Below are 27511 nucleotides of genomic sequence, written 5' to 3'. Positions count from 1 at the left end.
ATTTATATATATATATATATATATATATATATATATATATAGTACAGACCAAAAGTTTGGACACACCTCTTCATTCAAAGAGTTTTCTTTATTTTCATGACTCTAAAAATTGTAGATTCACATTGAAGGCATTAAAAAAACTATGAATTAAAACATGTGGAATGAAATACTTAAAAAAGTGTGAAACAACTGAAAATATGTCTTATATGCTAGGTTCTTCAAAATGGCCACCTTTTGCTTTGATTACTGCTTTGCACACTCTTGGCATTCTCTTGATGAGCTTCAAGAGGTAGTCTCCGGAAATGGTCTTCCAACAGTCTTGAAGGAGTTCCCAGAAATGCTTAGCACTTGTTGGCCCTTTTGCCTTCACTCTGCGGTCCAGCTCACCCCAAACCATCTTGATTGGGTTCAGGTCTGGTGACTGTGGAGGCCAGGTCATCTGGCGTAGCACCCCATCACTCTCCTTCTTAGTCAAATAGCCCTTACACAGCCTGGAGGTGTGTTTGGGTCACTGTCCTGTTGAAAAATAAATTATGGTCCAACTAAACGTAAACCGGATGGAATAGCACGCTGCTGCAAGATGCTGTGGTAGCCATGCTGGTTCAGTATTCCTTCAATTTTGAATAAATCCCCAACAATGTCAGCAGCAAAGTACCCCCACACCATCACACCTCCTCCTCCATGCTTCACGGAGGGAACCAGCCATGTAGAGTCCATCCGTTCACCTTTTCTACAAAGACACGGTGGTTGGATCAAAAGATCTCAAATTTGGACTCATCAGACCAAAGCACAGAATTCCACTGGTCTAATGTCCATTCCTCATGTTCTTTAGCCTAAACAAGTCTCTTCTGCTTGTTGCCTGTCCTTGCAGTGGTTTCCTAGCAGTCATTTTACCATGAAGGCCTGCTGAACAAAGTCTTTGGTCTGTACTATATATATATATATATATATATATATATATATATACAGTGCCTACAAGTAGTATTCAACCCCCTGCAGATTTAGCAGGTTTACACATTCGGAATTAACTTGGCATTGTGACATTTGGACTGTAGATCAGCCTGGAAGTGTGAAATGCACTGCAGCAAAAAAGAATGTTATTTCTTTTTTTTTTTTTAAATTGTGAAAAGTTTATTCAGAGGGTCATTTATTATTCAACCCCTCAAACCACAAGAATTCTGTTTGGTTCCCCTAAAGTATTAAGAAGTATTTCAGGCACAAAGAACAATGAGCTTCACATGTTTGGATTAATTATCTCTTTTTCCAGCCTTTTCTGACTAATTAACACCCTCCACAAACTTGTGAACAGCACTCATACATGGTCAACATGGGAAAGACAAAGGAGCATTCCAAGGCCATCAGAGACAAGATCGTGGAGGGTCACAAGGCTGGCAAGGGGTACAAAACCCTTTCCAAGGAGTTGGGCCTACCTGTCTCCACTGTTGGGAGCATCATCCAGAAGTGGAAGGCTTATGGAACTACTGTTAGCCTTCCACGGCCTGGACAACCTTTGAAAGTTTCCACCCGTGCCGAGGCCAGGCTTGTCCGAAGAGTCAAGGCTAACCCAAGGACAACAAGGAAGGAGCTCCGGGAAGATCTCATGGCAGTGGGGACATTGGTTTCAGTCAATACCATAAGTAACGTACTCCACCGCAATGGTCTCCGTTCCAGACGAGCCCGTAAGGTACCTTTACATTCAAAGCGTCATGTCAAGGCTCGTCTACAGTTTGCTCATGATCACTTGGAGGACTCTGAGACAGACTGGTTCAAGGTTCTCTGGTCTGATGAGACCAAGATCGAGATCTTTGGTGCCAACCACACACATGACGTTTGGAGACTGGATGGCACTGCATACGACCCCAAGAATACTATCCCTACAGTCAAGCATGGTGGTGGCAATATCATGCTGTGGGGCTGTTTCTCAGCCAAGGGGCCTGGCCATCTGGTCCGCATCCATGGGAAGATGGATAGCACGGCCTACCTGGAGGTTTTGGCCAAGAACCTCTGCTCCTCCATCAAGGATCTTAAGATGGGTCGTCATTTCATCTTCCAATAAGACAACGACCCAAAGCACACAGCCAAGAAAACCAAGGCCTGGTTCAAGAGGGAAAAAATCAAGGTGTTGCAGTGGCCTAGTCAGTCTCCTGACCTTAACCCAATTGAAAACTTGTGGAAGGAGCTCAAGATTAAAGTCCACATGAGACACCCAAAGAACCTAGATAACTTGGAGAAGATCTGCATGGAGGAATGGGCCAAGATAACTCTAGAGACCTGTGCCGGCCTGATCAGGTCTTATAAAAGACGATTATTAGCTGTAATTGCAAACAAGGGTTATTCCACAAAATATTAAACCTAGGGGTTGAATAATAATTGACCCACACTTTTATGTTGAAAATTTATTAAAATTTAACTGAGCAACATAACTTGTTGGTTTGTAAGATTTATGCATCTGTTAATAAATCCTGCTCTTGTTTGAAGTTTGCAGGCTCTAACTTATTTGCATCTTATCAAACCTGCTAAATCTGCAGGGGGTTGAATACTACTTGTAGGCACTGTATATATATATATATATATATATATATTATATCATTTTGTTTGTGTATAATCACTATTCATATTGCACAGGACACAAGGGGCACAAGGTAACACAAAGTGATCTTTCTGCATTCTTTAACAGTTTTACATTACTTGTCTCCATACCAGCACTGGTGATAGGTGAGGTTGGGTCATGAACTGTGCTGCCATACCAGGACATAGAGTGAGAAGGGGCCGATGGCTGAGGATATACCCTAAAGTGTGGACCTTTTTCATTTTGCTCGCCCTACATAGCACATGACCCTAATTTGACCATTCAGAGTGGTAATAACTCCGGCAGAGGCTATTACGTGTTGACTTCGCCGGCTCCACTATGATTAATACTTCAACTGGCTTTCCTCAGATGCTCTGCTGCACGACTGTATATTTAATATTCCTGAGAAAACAGCATTGGGAAATTACTACGACAGGTAAAATGACTAAGTAAATGTTTTTCTGAGTCGGGAGAAGGCTTGTGTTTGGCCTTTTTATAATACAAAATTTAAGTGTTTTCTCCCTTAAGAGCTTTTCAAGTCATGCATCAAATATCATTGAGCAAGTAGAAGAAAATTGCATTAGTCTATGAGGCATGTACAGTATTTCCATTACTGGCATTTAAAACTGCACCAAATTATCCTATTACAGCACAACCTAAAATGGATGTGTGGCGCCAAACCACTAACAACCTAATTTGTAATGACCCTGATGCTTTTTGTGTGTAAATGGGGAGGAGAAACAGTTAAGTGACTGGAAAAGGTCAGCAGAAGGTCAACACCTGGTGGTAGTGACTAGTATCACCGGCAGAACAAAGGATTGGCTTTAAGAAAGAAAAACGGTGCTGTTGGCCATGACAACATCTAAGATCACTTTTTTCTTTCTGGATCCGGAGGGAAGAGCCGAGGCAAAGCGGAAGAATTGGCACAGCAAATATTATACGCCATTTTGTGGGAGGCTGCAAGCTGGTAATTTTAGGCTGGGAAGGGCCAAATAACCAAGGACCTTTCCAGCTTGATAATATCAGCCCTCAGCTATCTGCTTTATCTTTGCTGGTTATCAAAAATAAGGGGGGACCCAAAGTTATTTTTTTATTTAAACATAAAAAGCTGTCCAATAAGCTCCACAGAGTGAAATTTTATTATATGTTGGGGGGTTGTGCAATCATGTGTCTATATGTCTGTATCTATTTATCTATCATCTCTATCTCTCTATCATTTATCTATCTATCTCTATATCTATAATCTATCTATCTATCTAATATCTAGCTCTAATTTCTATCTATATCTATTATCTATCTGTATAGCATTATATTATTATTTTTTGTCCTTGCAGATCTGAACCAACAAAGCTTTTTTTAAAAAATCTGCAGCATGTCAATTTTTTCAGCATTTTTGCAGCGTTTTTACCCATTTAAATGCATCAAAAGTGCATGCAAAACTGCACATATTTTACACAGAGCGTTTTGTATCAACACTTGTTTTTGCTGCATTAAAATCTGTTTCAAACACTCAATGTGTATACATACCCTTAAAGGGGTTTTCCAATGAACAAAGTTTCATTCATGAATTGTAAAGCGCTGCGGAATATGTTGGCGCTATAGAAATAAATATTATTATTATTATTTTAAAGTTCATGTTAATCAATAGATCTTGGAATAATTCCAAGTTCCACAATTCGATCTGTAGAAAAAAAAGTTCCTGTGCTCAGATAATCTTATATATGTGTCCTTGCTGTGTACTGTGTAATGGCCGTGTCTGACTGTACAGGGACATGGTCTGATCACACCACATCTCCTGAGCAGGGGAAGACACAAAAGAGAATATACAAGCATTACAGCATGGGATCATAGCTGATTCTTTTTGTGAGGTAAAACATTTCCTTACCTGTTTTTTAAAAATGTTTTTCCTCAAAGAAAGAATTATTTGCGATTCCGTCCTGTTTTGTCTGTATACTTTTTTACATCCTCTTCTGCCCATGAGCTGTGCTATGATCAGACCATGTCCCTGTACGGTCAGATACGGCCATTACACAGTACATAACAGGGGCACATATATAAGATTATGTCAGTTCAAGAACATTATTTTTAAACATATCCAATTGTGGAACTTACTATTATTCCAAGATCTATGAATTAAGATGAACTTTGTTCATGTGAAAACCCCTTTAAGGGTATATACACAGTGCATAGCGGGGACACATTTATAAGATTATCTCAGCACATCAAATTGTGGAAATTATTATTATTCCAGGATCTTTTGATTAAAATGAACTTTGTTAGTGGGAAAACCCATTTAAATAAATTGTGCATGAAACTAAACATGTAAGTTGGAAAATTGTATTCAGATATTTTTTTTATATTTTTTTTTGGCTTGATAATTTAAGAACCAAAAGATAATAAAGTGTACGGAGGACATTTCACTGTCAGACATATCCAGTATCACTACCGTAGTAGGTTCCTTAAAATGAATCTTTTGTCTTTCCCTTCTCTGGCCAGCAGATGGCGCTGCAGGCAACACTATAGATAACACATCAGCGTGCAGCTCATTGTGCTTCAAAAGGAACATTATCTGCTTTTAATTATCATAAAATTATTAGGGCTGCAATATTTTCTTGCCGCTAAATGGTCACTGCTGCTGTTATTGGGCCGCTTTATGAAAAGACATAAAAATAAACAATAAAACAAATAATAATTGAATCATTTTAATTTCATAACTCAATTTTGCTATATGTTTATAACAGAATTTTCAAGAATACTGACCCCTCGCTAAATCCCAATTGTGATATTTCCTAATACATTTTTTTTGGATAAAGCTCATTGCTTATATTCAGTATTTCTCCACACGTGAACTCGGCTCTGTTTTAATAAAAACCGGTTTGGGTGCAAAGAAGGTTTGATACATCCGGTATTCATGGTCCTAATAGGGGTCAGAATGTCCGGACCAGCAGCCGATGTCCTGACCCGAGGCTTCTCAGTTGGGTTCAGGAGACCAGCGGCTTGTCAAGAATATCAGATGTGTAACACCACCTAACATATATATATATATGAGTTAACTTTCTCCTATCTATATCACAATAATGGAATACACCCTAGAGAAATTTGTAGTAATGGATATATTCTAAAATATGGATCATAGAGGAGAGAAGCACTGAGACACTTAAGAAAATGACAGTGTTATAAGCAGGGACTTTTCACAGATTTTCAAGCTTCATGTTCCACATTTGATTTTCTTTCTTGCTCCTGATAATGAAGTGATTTCCCAACTCAGAGATTTTTTTTTTGCACAATAACTAATAACCAATGACATCTAGGTTTATCATCCTACATAATACCGGGAGGTACAACATGTTCTTTCCGTACCTTCAGTGAAGCACTCTTCCGGTTCCAAGCATTCTTCAGAAGTGTCCTGTGGTTGCTCGATGAGTTCCCGCGACTTCTTTAGATCCACCGTGCTGCACTCTGAAATGCTGTCATCTTGTTTCTGCAGCGAGAGATCAGATTTATAGATTAAAGAAAACTTTTACAACTGGTATTAGCTATAAGAGCCAATTAAAATTTCTCACTACTACTAAGTCGAACCCAGGAGGCATCAACTGGTCATCAGCCTTCAACTCAGTCAAGAAGTGACTGTCCTGATCAGTAGAGAGTAGGGATGAGCGTACCCGAGCACAGTGATGCTCGCACGAGTGGCTTACATAGATAAGGCATCTGAACTCCGAACCCAAACTTTTTTTTTTTAATGTCTGTGTTTGATACGAACACCAAGCCTCAGTTTCGCTCATCCCTAGTAGAGAGGACTGTGCATGGGAGATCCATCAGTAAAGTGCTGTGATTGATCAAACATCACCATGACGAGCTAAATGCTGATTGTGATCAATTAAATCTTTGCACCTGTTAAAAAGATCCATTTTCTGTGCAAAATAAGTATTTTTCTTGAATTTTGAATTTTGGAACTGCCTTTCTGCCACAGAAGTCTTGGGCTACATGGCGACACTGACTACACGTAAGTAAAGGCTGCGTTACATGCAGCGACATCGCTAGAGATGTTGCTTGTGAAAGCACCTGCCCCCGTCGTTTGTGCGTCACGGGCAAATCGCTGCCCGTGGCGTACAAAATTGCTAGTACCCGTCACACATACTTACCTTCCTAGAGACATCGCTGTGGCCGGCGAACCGCCTCCTTTCTAAGGGGGCAGTTTGTGCTGCGTCACAGCAACGTCACATGGCAGCCGTCCAATAGAAGCAGAGGGGGGGAGAGCAGCCGAAGGAAAGTCACGCCCACCTCGTTGCCGGAGGATGCTGGTGCAGTGTTGTTCGTCATTCCCGGAGTGTCACACGTAGTGATGTGTGCTGCCTCAGGAACGACAAACAACCTGCGTCCAAAATCAGCAACGATATTTGGGAAATGGACGACGTGTCAACAATCAACGATTTGGTGAGTATTTTGCATCGTTAGCGGTCACTCGTACGTGTCACACGCAACAACGTCGCTAATGAGGCCGAATGTGCGTTACAAATTCCGTGATCCCAACGACATCTAGTTAGCGATGTCGTTGCGTGTAAAGCGGCCTTAACTGTCTCTTAAGTCACACAGTGAAAGACTTTTGTGCAACTTGTCCGCAAATTGATGTCATGACATGAAAACTCCATCTAATGCTTGTTAATGGTCAACTGTGAGCACCACACCAATGTCACAAAAATTCGGAAATTATAACATGACATTGGAAAGAAGCCTAAGGACACACGGCAAGTAAAACAGAGCAAGTGGAATGCAATAAAAAAATTGCAGCAAAAGGTGGCGCTACAAAGTATTAACTTAAAGGGGATGAATAATATTGCACGCCCCAATTTTCAGTTATTTATTTTTTTTAAAAGTTTAAAATAAGCAATAAATTTTCTTCAACTTCACAATTGTGTCCCACTTGTTGTTGATTCTTCACCATAACATTAAAATTTTTATCTTTATGTTTAAAGCCTGAAATGTGGGAAGAGGTTGAAAAATTCAAGGGGGCCGAATACTTTCGCAAGGCCCTGTAGATATGGCTAAACTGATGGTAGCTGTTCCTCACTACTGTTTTGTCACACACACAGTTTTGGGCTTTTTTGGCCTATTTCTATTGGCGAACTGGGAGATGTGATATCCACCCAGTAAACAGATTCATCAGAAAATGATTGCTACATTCCCAACCTCGGCTTTTACAGAGGCTATGATATGCTGTGCTATACTATGTCATGTGCTATACTATGTCATGTGCTATACTATGTGACATGCTATGCTGTGTGATGGCTGTGCTATACTGTGTGATGTACTATACTATGTGATGTACTATACTATGTGATGTGCTATACTATGATGTGCTATACTATGTGATGTGCTATACTATGATGTGCTATACTATGTGATGTGCTATACTATGTGATGTGCTATACTATGTGATGTACTATACTATGTGATGTGCTATACTATGATGTGCTATACTATGATGTGCTATACTATGATGTGCTATACTATGATGTGCTATACTATGATGTGCTATACTATGATGTGCTATACTATGATGTGCTATACTATGATGTGTGATGTACTATACTATGTGATGTGCTATACTATGTGATGTGCTATACTATGTGATGTGCTATACTATGTGATGTGCTATACTATGTGATGTGCTATACTGTGTGATGTGCTATACTGTGTGATGTGCTATACTATATGATGTGCTATACTGTGTGATGTGCTATACTATGTGATGTGCTATACTATGTGATCTGCTATACTATGTGATGTGCTATACTGTGGGATGTGCTATACTGTGTGATGTGCTATACTATGTGATGTGCTATGCTGTGCTATACTATGTCATGTGCTATACTATGTGATATGCTATGCTGTGTGATGGCTGTGCTATACTATGTGATGGGCTATACTATGTGATGTGCTATACTATGTGATGTGCTATGCTGTGTGATTGCTTTGCGACACTGTGTGATGTGCTATACTATGTGATGTACTATACTATGTGATGTGCTATACTATGATGTGCTATGCTGTGTGATGTGCTATACTATGTGATGTACTATACTATGTGATGTGTTATACTATGTGATGTGCTATGCTGTGTGATGTGCTATACTATGTCATGTGCTATACTATGTGACATGCTATATTATGTGATGTGCTATGCTGTGTGATGTACTATACTATGTGATGTGCTATACTATGTGATGTGCTATACTATGTGATGTGCTATACTATGTGATCTGCTATACTATGTGATCTGCTATACTATGTGGTGTGCTATTCTGTGTGATGTGCTATACTATATGATGTACTAAGCTGTGTGATTGCTGTGCGACACTGTGTGATGTGCTATACTATGTGATGTACTATACTATGTGATGTGCTATACTATGATGTGCTATGCTGTGTGATGTGCTATACTATGTCATGTGCTATACTATGTGACATGCTATATTATGTGATGTGCTATGCTGTGTGATGTACTATACTATGTGATGTGCTATACTATGTGATGTGCTATACTATGTGATGTGCTATACTATGTGATCTGCTATACTATGTGGTGTGCTATTCTGTGTGATGTGCTATACTATATGATGTACTAAGCTGTGTGATTGCTGTGCGACACTGTGTGATGTGCTATACTATGTGATGTACTATACTATGTGATGTGCTATACTATGATGTGCTATGCTGTGTGATGTGCTATACTATGTGATGTACTATACTATGTGATGTTCTAAACTATGATGTGCTATGCTGTGTGATGTGCTATACTATGTGATGTGCTATGCTGTGTGATGTGCTATGCTGTGTGATGTACTATACTATGTGATGTGCTATACTATGTGATGTGCTATACTATGTGATGTGCTATACTATGTGATGTGCTATGCTGTGTGATTGCTTTGCGACACTGTGTGATGTGCTATACTATGTGATGTACTATACTATGTGATATGCTATGCTGTGTGATGGCTGTGCTATACTATGTGATGTGCTATACTATGTGATGTGCTATACTATGTGATGTGCTATACTATGTGATGTGCTATGCTGTGTGATTGCTTTGCGACACTGTGTGATGTGCTATACTATGTGATGTACTATACTATGTGATGTGCTATACTATGATGTGCTATGCTGTGTGATGTGCTATACTATGTCATGTGCTATACTATGTGACATGCTATATTATGTGATGTGCTATGCTGTGTGATGTACTATACTATGTGATGTGCTATACTATGTGATGTGCTATACTATGTGATGTGCTATACTATGTGATCTGCTATACTATGTGGTGTGCTATTCTGTGTGATGTGCTATACTATATGATGTACTAAGCTGTGTGATTGCTGTGCGACACTGTGTGATGTGCTATACTATGTGATGTACTATACTATGTGATGTGCTATACTATGATGTGCTATGCTGTGTGATGTGCTATACTATGTGATGTACTATACTATGTGATGTTCTATACTATGATGTGCTATGCTGTGTGATGTGCTATACTATGTGATGTGCTATGCTGTGTGATGTGCTATGCTGTGTGATGTACTATACTATGTGATGTGCTATACTATGTGATGTGCTATACTATGTGATGTGCTATACTATGTGATGTGCTATGCTGTGTGATTGCTTTGCGACACTGTGTGATGTGCTATACTATGTGATGTACTATACTATGTGATATGCTATGCTGTGTGATGGCTGTGCTATACTATGTGATGTGCTATACTATGTGATGTGCTATACTATGTGATGTGCTATACTATGTGATGTGCTATGCTGTGTGATTGCTTTGCGACACTGTGTGATGTGCTATACTATGTGATGTACTATACTATGTGATGTGCTATACTATGATGTGCTATGCTGTGTGATGTGCTATACTATGTGATGTACTATACTATGTGATGTGCTATACTATGTGATGTGCTATGCTGTGTGATGTGCTATGCTGTGTGATGTACTATACTATGTGATGTGCTATGCTGTGTGATGTACTATACTATGTGATGTGCTATACTATGTGATGTGCTATACTATGTGATGTGCTATACTATATGATGTGCTAAGCTGTGTGATTGCTGTGCGACACTGTGTGATGTGCTATACTTTGTCATATGCAATGTTGTGTGATGGCTGTGCTATACTATGTGATGTGCTATACTATATGATGTGCTATACTATGTGATGTGCTATATTATGTGATGTGCTATACTATATGATGTGCTATGCTGTGTGATTGCTGTGTGACACTGTGTGATGTGCTATACTATGTGATGTGCTATACTGTGTGATGTGCTATACTGTGTGATGTGCTATATTATGTGATGTGCTATACTATATGATGTGCTATACTATATGATGTGCTATACTATGTGATGTGCTATACTATATGATGTGCTATACTATATGATGTGCTATACTATGTGATGTGCTATACTATGTGATGTGCTATACTATATGATGTGCTATACTATGTGATGTGCTATACTGTGTGATGTGCTATACTATGTGATGTGCTATACTATATGATGTGCTATACTATGTGATGTGCTATACTGTGTGATGTGCTATACTATGTGATGTACTATACTATGTGATGTGCTATACTATGTGATGTGCTATACTATGTGATGTGCTATACTGTGTGATGTGCTATACTGTGTGATGTGCTATATTATGTGATGTGCTATACTATATGATGTGCTATACTATATGATGTGCTATACTATGTGATGTGCTATACTATGTGATGTGCTATACTATGTGATGTGCTATACTATATGATGTGCTATACTATATGATGTGCTATGCTGTGTGATTGCTGTGTGAGACTGTGTGATGTGCTATACTATGTGATGTGCTATACTTTGTCATATGCTATGCTGTGTGATATGCTATGCTGGAAAGCATTACTGGAAAGCCCACCTGGTTGCACCCTACGTCATGTAAGCCTTCTCTAGCTGAGGAAACCTTCTGCATTGTGTAAATAAAAAAATGGCAATTCATGTGAATAGAGTGACATTTTTCAGCAACTTTTTAAAATTTCAACACAAATTTGATTCACATCAAATTGATTCCCTCATCTCAAATCACCTGCCATAAGAACTTGTCATTTCTGAGATATGGGCCCCTCTTCCTTTTTGACTCCTGTATATAAATTTGTGTTTTTTTTAGTCAAGGTGATCCTCAGAAAGACACCCACAGACAAAAGTTGAGGACCATGACCCCTTGGTTAATAAGGCTGCTATTATACTGTGTGCAGAATTATTAGGGAAGTTGTATTTTAGAGGATTTTTTTTATTATTGATCAACAGCTATGTTCTCAATCAACCCAAAAAACTCATAAATATCAAAGTTTAATATTTTTGGAAGTTGGAGTGGGTTTTTTTTTAGATTTGGCTATCTTAGGAGGATACCTGTTTGTGCAGGTAACTATTACTGTGCAGAATTATTAGGCAACTTAAAAAATAAATACAGTATATTCCCCTCTCACTTGTTTATTTTTCTGCAGGTAAACCAATATAACTGCACAAAATTTATAAATAAACATTTCTGACATGCAAAAACAAAACCCCCACAAAATAGTGAAGAAGGGGGCCATATCATTATTTTTTCATCTTTTAGACCTTTACTGGCCAGCCACGCTGTGGAGTAGTTGGATGCATGTGATGGAGCATTGTCCTGCATGAAAATCATGTTTTTCTTGAACGATACCGACTTCTTCCTGTACCACTGCTTGAAGAAGTTGTCTTCCAGAAACTGGCAGTAGGTCTGGGAGTTGAGCTTGACTCCATCCTCAACCCATAAAGGTCCCACAAATTCATCTTTGTTGATACCAGCCCATACCAGTACCCCACCTCCACCTTGCTGGCGTCTGAGTCGGAGTGGAGCTCTCTGCCCTTTACAGATCCAGCCTCTGGCCCATCCATCTGCCCATCAAGAGTCACTCTCATTTCATCAGTCCATAAAACCTTTGAAAAATCAGTCTTAAGATATTTCTTGGCCCAGTCTTGACGTTTTATCTTATGTTTCTTGTTCAAAGGTGGTCGTTTTTCAGCCTTCATTACCTTGGCCATGTCCTTAGTATGGCACACCTTGTGCTTCTTGATACTCCAGTAATGTTGCAGCTTTGAAATATGGCCAAACTGGTGGCAAATGGCATCTTGGCAGCTTCACGCTTGATTTTCCTCAATTCATGGGCAGTTATTTTGCGCCTTTTTTGCCCAACATGCTTATTGCGACCCTGTTGGCTATTTGCCATGAAACGCTTGATTGTTGGGTGATCACGCTTCAAAAGGTTGTCAATTTCAAGACTGCTGCATCTCTCTGCAAGACATCTCACAATTTTGGACTTTTCAGAGCCCGTCAAATCTCTCATCTGACCCATTTTGCCAAAGGAAAGGAAGTTGCCTAATAATTAAGCACACCTTATATAGGGTGTTGATGTCATTACACCACACCCCTCCTCATTACAGAGATGCACATCACCTGATTTACTTAATTGGTAGTTGGCTCTCAGCCTATACAGCTTGGAGTAGGACAACCTGTTTAAAAAAGTATCATGTGATCAAAATACTCATTTGCCTAATAATTCTGCACACAGTGTATATACAAGAAGGAGGAGGTGATATCTCAGGAACCGAGAGGTGAAAAGGGTCACTGCTGCAAGAAACCTTTAAAGCTGCATGATGCCATTGTTTTGTTTACCGAGGGCTGGTACTATTACTTCGTCATGGTAAAATAAATTCCCACCCGTCGCTCGTTTCCATCTTTACAAGTTGAGATGAATATGTATTAAGGAAAAATGCTAAATAAATATTGCTATTGCCATTATATATTCCAGTAATTTAATTAAACCATCTTCAGAGCGCAGTAAAAACTGACAATTTTGCTTAAGGGTTTGTGATATAGTTAATTCTGTGCGGAGATAGTCAGCAATTTCTGAATGAAAGCTGTGTACAGAAATATAGCTGATTGCTTCGCAACGGCCGCACTTCACTGGTATAATAACTGCACAGTCATGTCTTATATCAACATACAAATCACGTATTATATACGGCAAGATTTAATAAAGAGAAAAAAACAGACGCAACACAGAGATAGCGAGCAGCAGGAACAGACTGTCTGAAAGGAATTATGTTCTGACACACAAAACTTATGGGGTAGATATCAAGGGAGGGCAAAGTCTGCATATTGCAGTTTAATCATACAATGATATGCTTGGCGGTATTTATTATTCATGCCCATCAAACTCCTAAAGCTGCCTGTAGCTGGCAAGGGATATAAAAGGGAACTTTTTGGATGAAAGAAAGTGGGTGCGGCCGACAGCATCTCGCTCTTTTCAGCCTTCTGTTTTGTCTTTAGTTGAAGGAAAACAGACAATGACTCTTCCAAAGAGGAAAGCAATTTGGTGCCTTAATGCATGAATTTACAACTGCAGGTAATTGTGCGAAAAAAGTGGAATTGTTTTCAAAAGATTCTCTTGGGGAAGATTCAAACACAGAAAAAACGGTACAATGTACAGATGTAGCAACCGTCAACATGACAGTTTGAGGGAACATGTCGGTCAAACCATGGGCAGCATGAATCAAAGCCTGGCTTCATGATTGCAGACAAGTATATTTTACTCTGAAACACACAGAGAAATAATAACATGAAGATCTAACCAGGGACTATAGGTGGAGATTAGATTAGTCCAGTACTGGCCTCGGCTGGCTCCTCTACGCACAACTCTAGATGGTGGATAGGTCTCTCCCATGTGTGTCTCATCTCTGCCTATGGTTCCCTGCCATATCTTCAAATATTTCAGAGAAATCATGGTATGAAGATCCAACCAGGTACTGTAGGCAGAGATGACACTGGTCCAGGTCTGACCCCAGCTGGTTACTCCCCGCACAGAGGACAGGTTTCTCCCAGGTGTGTCTCATATCTGCCTATGGTTCCCTGTTGGATCTTCAAATATTTCAGAGAAATCATAGTATCAGCCAACCAGGGGCTGTAGACAGAGATGACACTAGTCCAGTGTGGACACCCCGGCTTGTTACTCCCCGCCCAGCTCTAGGTGACAGACAAGTTTCTCCTATGTGTGTCTCATCTCTGCATATGGTCTCCTGCCAGATCTTCAAATATTTCAGAGAAATCATAGTATGAAGATCCAACTGAGGACTATAGGTAGAGATGAGACTAGTCCAGTGGCGGCCCCAGCTGGCTTCTCCCCGCACAGCTCTAGGTGACGAGGATACATATATCGTCCTCGGCACGAGCATCTGACAGGTCACAAGCAGGACAGTGTCTTCAATAAGATCGTGCTGGAGATTAGCATTATTCACAGGTGCTGACTCCGACACCATTTTATTGAAAAGTTCACAAAATACTTCCAGATTCTTCTGCACACGCACTGACTATAAGTATAATGGCGGTGCCAGGGGGAAGAAATTTACATAGAGGCCAGCAAAGCATACAGGGGTGGTATACTAACGTAAGACCCGACCCACATAGTCCAGTCCCGATGCACATGCCACTCAACCAATGCGCTAATTTCTGCACATTTGATAATGTTTATTTGGCCTGAAAATCGCCAGAATTGATGAATCGGGACCTAAGTGCCTTACTGTGACAAACACCTTTCATTTAATACATCCATAGCATATGCTGGACCTACCTTTTTAAATGTGTCATCACACTGGTTAATGGAAAGGGCAGCAAGGGCAAAAGAAAAATATACAATTATTGTGATATCAATGCAGAAAGCAAAAAGCGGTATGCATAATATATATATAATATACAATTATCCTCTTTGATTAAAGTTTAGGCACTTAACAATTAATAATAAGAATAATACTAGGAAAAAAGAAAATAACGATACAAAGTAAGCTATATAATCTAATTAACCTTAAGTCATGGCCAAAATTTTAAGACAACATACAATGTATAAACAGGAAATCCAAGCCGTCTGATACTTTGTCTCAGTGCAAGGTAGTAGCTTTAAAGAAGGAAACTGAGAAACTTGACAAGTAACTGAAATCATAGATAGATACATAGATAAATGATAGATAGAAAAGGCCGCTTTACACGCACATTTATCGTGCGATCGCATGTGCGATCACACCCGCCCCCATCGCTTGTGCAACACGGGCAATTTGTTGCCCGTGTCGCACAAAGTCGGTAACCCCTGTGTCACACGTATTTACTTTCCAAACGACGTCGCTGTGGGCGGCGAACATCCTCTTCCTGAAGGGGGAGGGACATTCGGCGTCACTCAGCGGCCGCCCAATAGAAGCAGAGGGGCGGAGATGAGCGGGATGTAACATCCCACCCACCTCCTTCCTTCCGCATTGCAGGTAAGCTGCAGTTTATCGTTCCCGGGGTATCACACGGAGCGATGTGTGCTGCCTCGGGAACAATGAACAACCGGCTCGCAGAAGGACGTTTGATTTTTTGAAAATGAGCGACGTGTCAACGAGCAACGATAAGGTGAGTATTTTTGCTCGTTCACAGTCGCTCGTAGCTGTCACACGCTACGATATGTCAAACGATGCCGGAGTGCGTCACTAACGACGTGACCCTGACGACATATCGTTAGATATATCGTAGCATGTAACGGGCCCTATAGAGAGATAGATAGATAGCTATGGCTTAATAGTAAAAAAATAAATGCTTCATTTTTCAATTATCAGCAAATTCTTCTCCATTTTCCAGTATCTTATGCTTATCATTCGCGTACAAACTGCTCCGTCAGGAGCCAACTTTACATATTCTGCACAAATATCTATTTTGTAGTTTAAAATAGTGGAAACCTATTATAATCCTTACTATAATCTATGAGGTCAATCAGGCACCAATGCTGTCTGATATATGACAGATCCAGCACTGCCAGAATTCTCATTGTTTTGCCGAATGAAGGAGCAGAGCTTTGAAAATAACAAAGTTCGAACATAGTCAAAGGGCATTTGTCAGCAGGTTTTTTCAACCTCATCTGAGAGCAGTATGATGTAGCCAAAGAGGCCCTGAGTTCAACGATGTATCACTTAGATTAGTGACTACAGCTGTTCTGAAAGATTTTGAATGTAGCAGTGCTGGGAGAGCTATCCCCGCCCACACCAGTCTTTCAGTGTATGTTTCCATAGACAGAAGTTCCTAATCATAGAAGGGGTGAAGTCCAACTACAACTCATGGGCTGCTGACACCCACTAATGATAAAGATAAGAGGCAATTCTGGCAAATGTCAGATGGGCAGGTCCCTGTAGTGGGCCGGTGCCTATAGTGGCTGCTCTATCTGCAGTCACCGCTGCTCTGCTCAGCAGTGTGCAGGCTGGGCAGCATTATCTGCCGCACACTAACTGCAGCAGGACCAGGAGGCAGCGCGCTGTGCCGGCCCTGCTGTGTGATAGTGTGCCCGGCATGCACATACTGCTGAGGAGTGCGGAGGTACCGGTGACTGCAGCTTCCTCCTTCCTATTCAAATGTATTTGCGTCTTTCAGATGTAAATGTGACGCCCTGGCAAAACCAGGTTGTCACAGAGACTGCACAAATCTTCCAGGTGCAGGATTCTATCCTCCTTGGCATACCAACACAAACCACAACATCAGCCAGCAAAGCCTAGTCACTCCCCATGACAATAGGGAGACACCAATGGGCGGGGCCAAGCGGATGGTGACGCCCACCTAGGGGTTCTGAGGTGTCCTGGGAGGGAACAAGGGAGTTGAAGTTGGAGTTAAGCTGAGAGAGTAGAAGTGAGAGGAGCGAAGTGGTAGTTGGGGATTGTAGCTCCCGGACTACTGAAGCTGGCTAGGTGGCAGACGGCAGACAGGGCCACAGGCGACGGAGATACGGTCGCGGGAAACCTTAAGTGGACCGGGGCAGGGTTGTAGCCCGCCGGTGCCGACAGCGGGAATCCGGTCCGGAGGCTGTGCACAGTCGAGGAGCCTAGACCATAGGGCGATGAAAGCTTCAAGACCCTTGTCAAGTAACCAGCCGGGGACAAGGTTCCAGGCCTTGTTCCACCAGTAAGACCAGAGAGCGAGACAGAAGCCCAACGCAGGGGATAGGGCATCCGCTACAGCCTGCTAAAATCCCAAGGGTCAGATCTTGTGGGCCACAGCTCCCAACACAAAGAATCACCGGGAGTGGACTTACCCGTTTCAAGTGGAGTAGTCAAACTGAAGACACAAACGTTAAGTGCAGGAGGAAGGGACCCCTGTTTGATGTACCAGGGTGTGGGACCTGAATACACCTGCCGAAGGTCACCGGTCACTGGCAATTTGGTTTACCATTGGAGTCTGTGTTGATTTCTCTGGAACTGTGAGTACACCAATACCACCCAGTCCCGCCTTGCAGAACACGCTCCGCAGCATTCTCTCCCCACACACTTGGCCCCAGGACAACACCTCCCTACCCGTAAAGGCGATACCATCTTGCTGCCCTGCTCCATCAGTCTCGGGCACCCCATACCAAGGCAGCGGCGGTGTCACCAACCATCATCGCAACCCATGGGTCGCGTCACTGACAAACTTATCCCCTGTAAATACCCCCTTTTTAGTATTGTTGTGGGCAGCGGGCCGCTGCATGAACACCGGATCCGGTTGCCACTCAAGCCCCAGGCACGATCCCGGATCCGAGCGCCTTGAGTAGCCCCCCTGACGTGGTCTGCCCGTGACAACAACCTAGTGTCACGAACAGTATTCTTACCCCATCCACTAACCTGGGTGAACTGCGCCTTTTTCTGAACCGTGAAACGCTAACATTTTTGGACCGCTGCCATCTTGCCCGCCATTTTTGGCGCCAAAAACAACAACCTCGCCATCTTCATCCCCGAAAAGAGCGCAAATTTGAAGCCCCACCCCTAAGAACGCGGGCGGACCCGGTGATCTCCAGAGCAGGAGGTTGAGAAAAGACTGCTGCTGGAAAACCAAAAGGGAGGGCAAGAAAAGTGGCATGTGACCAGAGAAGATAAAGGGCAGGGACACCAGGACTCTGCAGAAACCCGTTCCTGGACACTAACGCGGCAAGATGTCCCAGCAGCCTGGCAACCAGCGCCCGGAGGGCCCCGTTCCCGGAATTGCAGATTGGATTGAGGAACAGACAGAGATGTGCCGGCGGATTCAGGTCCAAGCCCACTTCATGCTGGCGAAGTGGACATCGGAGATGAAGGGCCTGGCTGCAGCCGTCCGGGCACGCAAAGTGGAGATGGCCTCGGAGGAGCAGGTAAGCAGTGACCCACGCCCCTATATTCCCCAGGAACTGGCCTGCCCAGACTGAGGGGTCCAGCCTGCCCCCATCCGCCACGCCGCCTCCCTCGTCGCCCGTGACCGCAGCCAACACCCCGACTGACCCGTTGCCTCGGCCCATGGCAGCGGAACCCGTACAGTCTGCGGGAGAGGACCCAGTCCGGGGATCCTCGGACCTTGTACCCACCACCGCCTCGGCACCCGTCCCGGCCTCGAGCCAGGCCGCAACTCCGATGACATCTCATCCAGCCCCGAGCCAGGCCACAACCCTGATGACATCTCATCCGGCCCCGAGCCAGGCCGCAACCCCAATGACATCTCATCCGGCCCCGAACCTGGCTGCACCGGTGATGACGTCGGCTCCGGCTGTCCACCGAGGTGGCACCCGACTTAAAATCAATCTCAGCTGCAGCGCCAACCACCCCCAAGCATCCCATCCCGGCTGAGGAGCAGCCAGAGTGTACCTGCAGGGAAGTGGAGCAGGCCGCCCATCAGTGGGGCCCACGGCAGTATGTGAGACCAGTCGTAGCCGGCACCGAGGGTATCCGAGTGGGCCTGGCGCCTGAGCAGGAGGAGGAGCATGGGAAACGTGCCCCATGTTGGGAGCGCCAGCAGCGGCAGCTCCGCAAAGAAATCGCCATGTGGAAGAAGAAGAGGGTGGATGTGGTTGCCCAAACCTACCGGAGGAAGGGGTACCCCAAAAGAAGTTCGGGGCCAGAAGTAACAAAAATATGTTGCTACCAGTGTGGAGAATGGAGCTGGTATGCCTGGGAAGGTGATCAGTATACCCTGGTAGTGGGGAAGATAGTACCGGCCTCCACACTCACCCCGATTGTCTGATAGAATAGTGAAAGGGTAGCTGATCCCGACTACCCCTTTCCCAGTTGAAACCCAATCTTTCCCCTGTTTAATGGACCAAGGCCTCTGGACTGGTAGAGGCTACCCAAAAACTCTCTTGGGTCATTGTACATATCCCCATCTACCTTCTTGTTACCCCACCACCAGGACTGTAACACCTCTGGAGAGGTTGGTTGGAGGAAGGGCCTGCGGTGGAGTCAGCCGAGGCCCAGTCACCAGCAAAACCGGTGGCTAACCTCCATGTCAGGGGGTTCTGGACCATGGAAATCTTTGGGGTGGACTGGTGGGTAAGGAACTTCAATCCGGTCACCAAGGACACCGTTAGGAACTTGGGGTGGTGTGACACCAGATCTAGCAGTGGCACCAGGGGTTCAGGTGCTTTGGGTGGCGGGTTGAAGGGAGAAGGAGATGTTAGTAACGTTCAAGAAAATGTGCCTCCCTATAAGGGAAGAAATGTTTTTATGTTTTAATATGTTATGCATTTTACCTCTTCTACTGTTTGCAGTTGCAAAAAAATAAACGTCAGTGGCCGGACAGCCCGAGGACGAGCTGTATTCAACCAAGGGGGAGTGTGACGGCCTGGTAAAACCAGGTTGTCACTGAGACTGCACAAATCTTCCAGGTGCAGGACTCCATCCTCCTTAGCATACCAACACAAACCCAAAACCAGGTACACAACATCAGCTAGCAAAGCCTAGTCACCCCCCATGACAATAGCGACACACCGGTGGGCGGGGCCAAGTGGATGGTGATGCCCACCTAGGGGTTCTGAGGTGTCCTGGGAGGGAACAAGGGAGTTGAAGTTGGAGTTAAGCTGAGAGAGTGGAAGTGAAAGGAGTGAAGTGGTAGTCGGGGATTGAAGCTCCCGGACTACTGAAGCTGGCTAGGTGGCAGCTGGCAGACAGGGCCACAGGCGATGGAGATCCGGTCGCGGGAAACCTTAAGTGGACCGGGGCAGGGTTGTAGCCCGCCGGTGCCGACAGCGGGAATCCGGTCTGGAGGCTGTGCACAGTCGGGGTGTCTGGACGCTAGGGCGATGAAAGCTTCAAGACCCTTGTCAATCAACCAGCCGGGGACAAGGTTCCAGGCCTTGTTCCACCAGTAAGCCCAGAGAGCGAGACGGAAGCCCAATGCGGGGGACAGGGCGTCTGCTGCAGCCTGCTAAAATCCCAAGGGTCAGATCTTGTGGGCCACAGCTCCCAATGCAAAGAATCACCGGGAGTGGACTTCCCCGTTTCAAGTGGAGTAGTCAAACTGAAGACTTGATGTACCGGGGTGTGGGACCCGAATACACCTGCCGGAGGTCACCGGTCACTGGCAATTTGGTTTACCATTGGATTCTGTGTGGATTTCTCTGGAACTGTGAGTACACCAATATTACCCGGTCCCGCCTTGCAGAACACACTCCGCAGCATTCTCTCCCTGGACACTTGGGCCCCGGGACAACACCTCCCCTACCCATGGAGGGGATACCATCTTGCTGCCCCGCTCCATCAGCCCCGGGTGTCCCATACCAAGGCAGCGGCGGTGTCACCAACCATCACCGCAACCCACGGGTGGCGTCACTGACAAACTTTTCCCCTTTTTTTTATTATTTTTGTGGGCAGCGGGCTGCTGCACGAGCTCCGGATCCAGTCGCCACTTGAGCCCCAGTCACGATCCCGGATCCGAGCACCTCGAGTAGCCCCCCTGACGTGGTCTGTGCCCCCGCCCGCGACACAAATACATTTGAACAGTGCGCCGGGACTGGGCCACGCCCCCAACGTGCAGCAACATGATGAGATCAGCACCTTGCTGAGGTCATCAGAGTGCTGCAGGTGCCATACAGGATACATCAGGCAGCGGTGGAGGAGCCAAAGATATTGTGTGTGTGTGTGTGTGTGTGTGTATGTGTGTGTGTAGGAGGTGATGGGGTGCATTGTATTATGTCTGGGAAGGGGGTAATGCGGGGTGCATTGTATTATATGAGTGTGTCTGTAGGTGGTGATGGGGGTGCATTTTATTGTGTGATTGTGTGTGCAGGGGGTGTGCATTGTAGTGTGTGTGTGTGTATGGGAGGGGGTGATAGGTGGTGCATTGTATTGTGTGTGTGTGTGTAGGGGGTGTGCATTGTATTGTGAGCGTGTGTGTATGTGAGGGGATGATTGGTGGTGCATTGTATTGTGTGTGGGGAGGGGTAATGGAGGGTGCATTGTATTTGTGTGTGTGTGTGTGTGTGTGTGTGTGTAGGGGTGATGGGGGGTGCATTGTATTGTATGTGTGGGGGAGAGGGGTAATGGAGGGTGCATTGTATTTGTGTGTGTAGAGGTGATGGGGGTCCCTTGTATTGTGTGTGCATGTGCATGTGTGTGTGCGTGTGCGTGTGCGTGTGTGTGTGTGTAGGGGTAATGGGGTGCACTGTACTGTGTGTGGGGGGAGGGGTAATGGAGGGTGCATTGTTTTGTGTGTGTGGGGGGAGGGGTAATGGGGTGCATTGTATTGTGTGTGGGGGGAATGGGTAATGGGGGAACATTATATTTTGTGTGGGTGGAAGAGGGGTAATGGAGGGTGCATTGTATTGTGTGTGTGTGTGGGGTGGTAATGGAGGGTGCATTGTATTGTGTGTGTGTGTGTGTATTAGAAAAGAGCAGTTTGGGGGGGGAATATATAAATAATAATAATAATAAAAAAAAAAGCGGCAATATGGGGGGATATTATAGAGAGGCAGTGTGAGGGTATATTATAAAGAGAGCAGTGTGGAGGGGACATTATGGAGAGAAGCTGTGTATGGGGACATTATGGAAAGAGGCAGCGTGGGGGTATATTAAGGAGAGAGGCAGTGTGGGAGGTATTTTGGATAAGTGCAGTGTGGGGGGATATTTTTTGAAGGAAGCACAGCAATTATTTATTCAGGGGCACAGCATGGGAGATATTTATGGGGCAGTATAATGATACTTTTATTTTTAAAGGTGCTGTGTGGGGAAGTGCTGCTGAAGAATAAAGAGGGAGGTCTTCAGAGACGAGCTGTGCCTGGGCACGAAACCTCATCATTGCATCTGTACTGCGTGGAGACAAAAGGGATCGACTCAGAAGATGTCACCTATAAAGGTACCTGGATGTAAATGATTATTTGTGATATTGCCTGCGTCTTATCAGTATTGTGGTTCCTGTATGGTCCGGAGTCTGATAACAACAAGTCCCAGCATCTCCTTACCATTGTTAAGGACATGCTGGGAGTTGTAGTTTCGGGCATCTTCCAAGGCTTCCCATTGATTTGCATTGTAAAATACAGAGCATTTTCCGGGTGGAAAACACCAGAAGAATGGAGCGGTCACTTCTTTTCATCACTTGGTGGTTTTACAAACTCGAAGTTGGTAAAAGATGCTCAAAAGCCTGATCCTGTGCACAGCGAGTAGATGCATATGGTCATTCCAGGATTTTTCATAGTGGTTTCCATGGTGGGATCTGCCCCCAAAAAATGTCATTGCACATTCCCTAAGTGGTATGTGTCCAAAATTATCACCAGTGACAACAACAGCTTCCCCGATCACCTAATGTATCTGTAGAATAGGTCATCAATATTAGTTCAGGGGGATCTGATTTTGTATCCCTGCCCATCACCTACATGACCACAGCATTATGTGGAGAGCAGCATCCTCCTCATTATCTGCGAGACCCAGCTCTGTAGGGAAAATAGCGGCTTCACCAGGTCCTGCTACTAAGAGCAATAAATAGGACTGAGCTGTAATACTGGATGCAGCTGTGACTACATGTTATATGGTCGTGTTACACAATCTACAAGTGCACAAAGATATTACACATTCAACACGCGAAAAGTGGGCCTGTGTACCCCCAAATGTCAGGGCTGAATTTTAGTCCCAGTCCGGCCCTGGCTTAATCTAATACTGCAGGTAAACAAAAAAAGACTGTGAGATAACAGACACAGGGCTGAATTCTCTGTTTTAACTCTTGCAGCACCCTGTCTTCAGGTTATGTTGCAGAAACCTGCTGACAGATTCCCTTTAAACAGAATGTATAAAGAGGAGGGGGGATAGGAGATGACATGGGAGGAGCAACGTGAATGAGAAACACTGAGATAGTGCTGCTGCTTCCTAGTAAGTGTTTTATCTCACCTCAGTGCTGAATACATACTGCTCAGAACTGATGATACTGCTTCTAACCATATTCTACAGAGAGATAGGGGAACTGGCCGGATCACTTGAAACCTCATTACGCTAGCAAACAATTTAGAAACATACACTCCATGCAGTCTATCAGTCTATGCAGGGAAGCGAGCAGCGCACCATAGGATTTAAGATCCCTCCGTTCTTGAGAAATTGCAGTTTCTTGTTTTACAAGCACTTCGCATTTTTAACAGTTTCAGAAGTTGAGACAAAATGTTCAATTGCACTGAGAATCCCCTGTGGCATTGGTTAAAATAAATTCAATGTAACTACCTCTAAGTTGTTGATGATGTTAACACCGGATTTTATGACAATTTAGTGTATAGACCTTTCAAAGTAGGAAAATAATTATTTTTCTACAGTCGTTGAAAAACAGAACAACTGGTCAATGGTTCTAATGAAGAATAAAACCACATGCTGGTTTCATGTAGCACATGTATCACGGCAAGATGAAGTCATCATGAAATGTGCAGAATGAGTGGCACAAACAAGTAGGTGATGGAAGGGGACCTATCAACACTGTCAAAGGACTTCAGCACTGCACTCACATCCCACAGTTACGTCTCTAATGGAACAGATAGCAAAGTGTTGGAATGGAGTAACATAAGCTGCTGTGAGGAAGCTGCCAGGCAGGTGCGATGAAAGGACACTACAGCACTTTACAGGTAATCTACTATAAAAAGAACATGGAGGTGATGGGGAGTGGAGCACAGGAAAACCATTCACATTTCTTCTAACTCCAGTAATAAATTTTACTTTTATAGGTTTCAGCACCGACCTTTCGAATATTTCCCTAGACATCAATAAGATGATGTAAAAAGATTCTGCATAATTACAAAGTGATACACATAGCACGGTGGTCCCATGTTACAGAGAGTAGGGATGATTTTTCAAAATTAGAATTAGCCTCCTTTGTTGAATTTTCCTAAAAAATTTGATTCATGGTGATTAAATTTGTAAGAATCTCAATACTCGATAATCTGTAATTGCTCGGAAAATTCAGGGAAACAGAGGACCATTCTGACCATAAAAGCTTACACTCTACAACAGAGGAAAGAGAGAGAGGACCACGCTCACAATAAAAGCTTACACTTTACAGAAGAGAGAGAAGACCACACTGACCATAAAAGCTTACACTCTACAAAAAAGAGAGAGGACCACACTGACCATAAAAGCTTACACTTTACAGAAGAGAGAGAGCCAGAACAACGCTGACCGTAAGAGCTTACACTCTACAAAAGAGAGAAAGGACCACACTAACCATAAAAGCTTACACTTTACAGAAGAAAGAGATAGAGGACCACACTGACCATAAAAGCTTACACTTTACAGAAAAAAGAGATAGAGGACCACACTGACCATAAAAGCTTACACTTTACAGGAGATAGAGAGCCAGAACCACGCTGACCATAAAAGCTTACACTCTACAAAAAAGAGAGAGGACCATGTGACGGGGTGTACATCAGAGCAAAGAGAGACAACAGGCCGAGGATGATCCAACAGGTTTATTCACAAGAACACTGGAACAGCACACGATAAGTCCACGTAAAACAGATTCGGGGGCCCTTCCCGACAATCCTCGGACCGGATAACAAAGCAATCGTCCTTACAGTAGTCCAAAGAGTTCCACACAATCCCACGGGCCGCCACACAGGCCTAGCTCCGTCCGTGTCCACAGCCACCCAGGCTGGGGCTCCTTCTCCTCTTTAGGTTCAGCTCACTCTGAAGTTACAAAAAGGGAAATGCATTGTCTGTGCTCCTTGACCAGCCCACCATGTTCAGGGGGTAGGGGTCACACATCTTATCATCAATGGTTTGGTCCATCACAGGGCTCCGATATGTCTGCCAGCCACAGTAGATGAAGGGATCCCCTGCTGTGCAGAACAATGACTATTCCTTCACTGGCCAATGCAATTACAGACTAGATACACAACTCTGGATAGAAGAGGACAGGCTATTTACATAATCACATTAGATGCCAAGACTACAATTGTATGAGAGAGACACATTGAGACTAGTAGCTCCCCCAAGGAAATACATGAATTACAACTAATACAACCAGGGAAATATACATATCATGACATAGTATCACAGCATATACAGTGAGAGGGTAAATTACATCTTCACAATCCCTCCCCCTCCCAACTTGTGTACGTACTAGGGACCTCTACAGGTCACTGGTTAAGTACACCCAGGCAGAGCGTTACTTACATGTGGCTCATGCAGCCACGAATTGGCATCGTAGCTCTCCCACATCATTGCCCAGGAGAACAGCTGCAGGCAGACCACCCATCACCCCAACCACACATCGCCTGACCCCAAAACCAAAGTTCAGATCCACAGTGGCTGTGGGAATAGTCCTCCATTGTCCACCAGCCAGTTCAATGACAATCCCAGGTCCTCCATGGATTGCCTCAGGCCGAACCGCTCGGGGATCAGCCAGTGTGAGGAAAGCACCCGAGTCACAAAATCCAACAAGTCTCTGTCCATCCAGCACAACCTCCTGCAAGTGCTTACCTCGATGAGCAGAAGTCGTCATAACTGCGGGTCGCACCCCGTAAACTCCTGGTGGCACAACATGGGGGGCTGAGTCACTAGGCCAGTCCTCACATAGCGGTGCCACATCTTCCTCCACGGCACTGTGCTGTAAATAATTAACAATCCGATTGGGTGCAGGATCAGTCCTCATTTGAACAGCTGGGCAGGAGACTTGCCGATGCCCTGGCTGTCCACATTGATAGCATCTGAGCTGGGTCTCCCTCCATCCAAGGCGTCCTCTTGGGTAAGGGGTAGGGGAACTTGGAGGCCGGCTCCCACCTGAAGGTGCTGTAGGTGTTTGAGGATGATTCCTCCATGGCCTGGCTGGGCATGAGGCCTGCAAATGCCCGGGATGCCTACAAACATAACACCTGCGCTCTGTTACTTCCTCTCCCCGGCGTATTCCAGAAAGTGCAGTAGAAGCAACTGGAGGCACATTAACACGGGTATCAACATGTGGTGGCTTAGAGGAACGGGGAACAATGGGGACAGCATAACTGGGGGCATCCGGTGTTGTGGAGCTGTTAGGCGTCTCTCCATCCTCCAACAGAACCCTCCACTGAGGCTTGATAGTGAGCACCTCATCAGCTAGAGCAGCAGCTTGTTCCACAGTTGACGGCTTTCTCTCACGCACCCATTCTCTGATTTCCGCAGGGCACCTGGCATAGAACTGCTCTTTCAGGATGACCTGGAGGAAGGTCTCCCAAGATAAGGCCTCCTCTGCCTCCAGCCAGCGATTACATATTTGTTTGAGTCTATGAGCATATATCTTAAAAGACACTTCCCCATCACAGGCTAAAGCACGGAACTGAGTCCTGTAAGTGTCTGGGGTCACAGCATAATGTTCTAGAATAGTCTGTTTAATATCTGCATACTCACAGTTCCACCGAGGGTCCATAGCTCTATAGGCTTCAGCAGCTCCTCCCTCTAGGAGCCCAACCAGATGCCGGACACGCTCCCTGTCCGGGACTTCCATTAATCGACACTGATGCTCAAAGTCCTGGAAGAAGCCCTCAATGTCGCCTGCAGCCTCATTAAACGATTAAACCAAAAAAGAGGATACAGATCCATACCATAAATTAATACATATTGCAGCAAATCTCACTGAAAATTG

The 27511-nt window shown here is 44.2% G+C and overlaps 1 protein-coding gene across 4 annotated transcripts in view; it reads right to left on the bottom strand.

The window, feature by feature from the left end:
• The window catches only part of LOC142243464 (sodium channel protein type 5 subunit alpha-like), a 587685-nt gene that overhangs the window by 127764 nt on the left and 432410 nt on the right, over positions 1-27511 (bottom strand). For all 4 annotated transcript variants that reach the window (XM_075315409.1, XM_075315410.1, XM_075315408.1 and 1 more), the window contains exons 18-19: positions 15273-15293; positions 5930-6050 (exon numbers count right to left, since the gene is read on the bottom strand). In XM_075315409.1, the coding sequence (XP_075171524.1) occupies positions 5930-6050; positions 15273-15293 (142 nt within the window). The remainder of the gene's footprint in view (positions 1-5929; positions 6051-15272; positions 15294-27511) is intronic.

Source organism: Anomaloglossus baeobatrachus, chromosome 6, assembly GCF_048569485.1.
Source record: "Anomaloglossus baeobatrachus isolate aAnoBae1 chromosome 6, aAnoBae1.hap1, whole genome shotgun sequence".
In the NCBI taxonomy this organism is placed as follows: domain Eukaryota; kingdom Metazoa; phylum Chordata; class Amphibia; order Anura; family Aromobatidae; genus Anomaloglossus; species Anomaloglossus baeobatrachus.
This window is presented reverse-complemented; position numbering and strand designations above follow the sequence as displayed.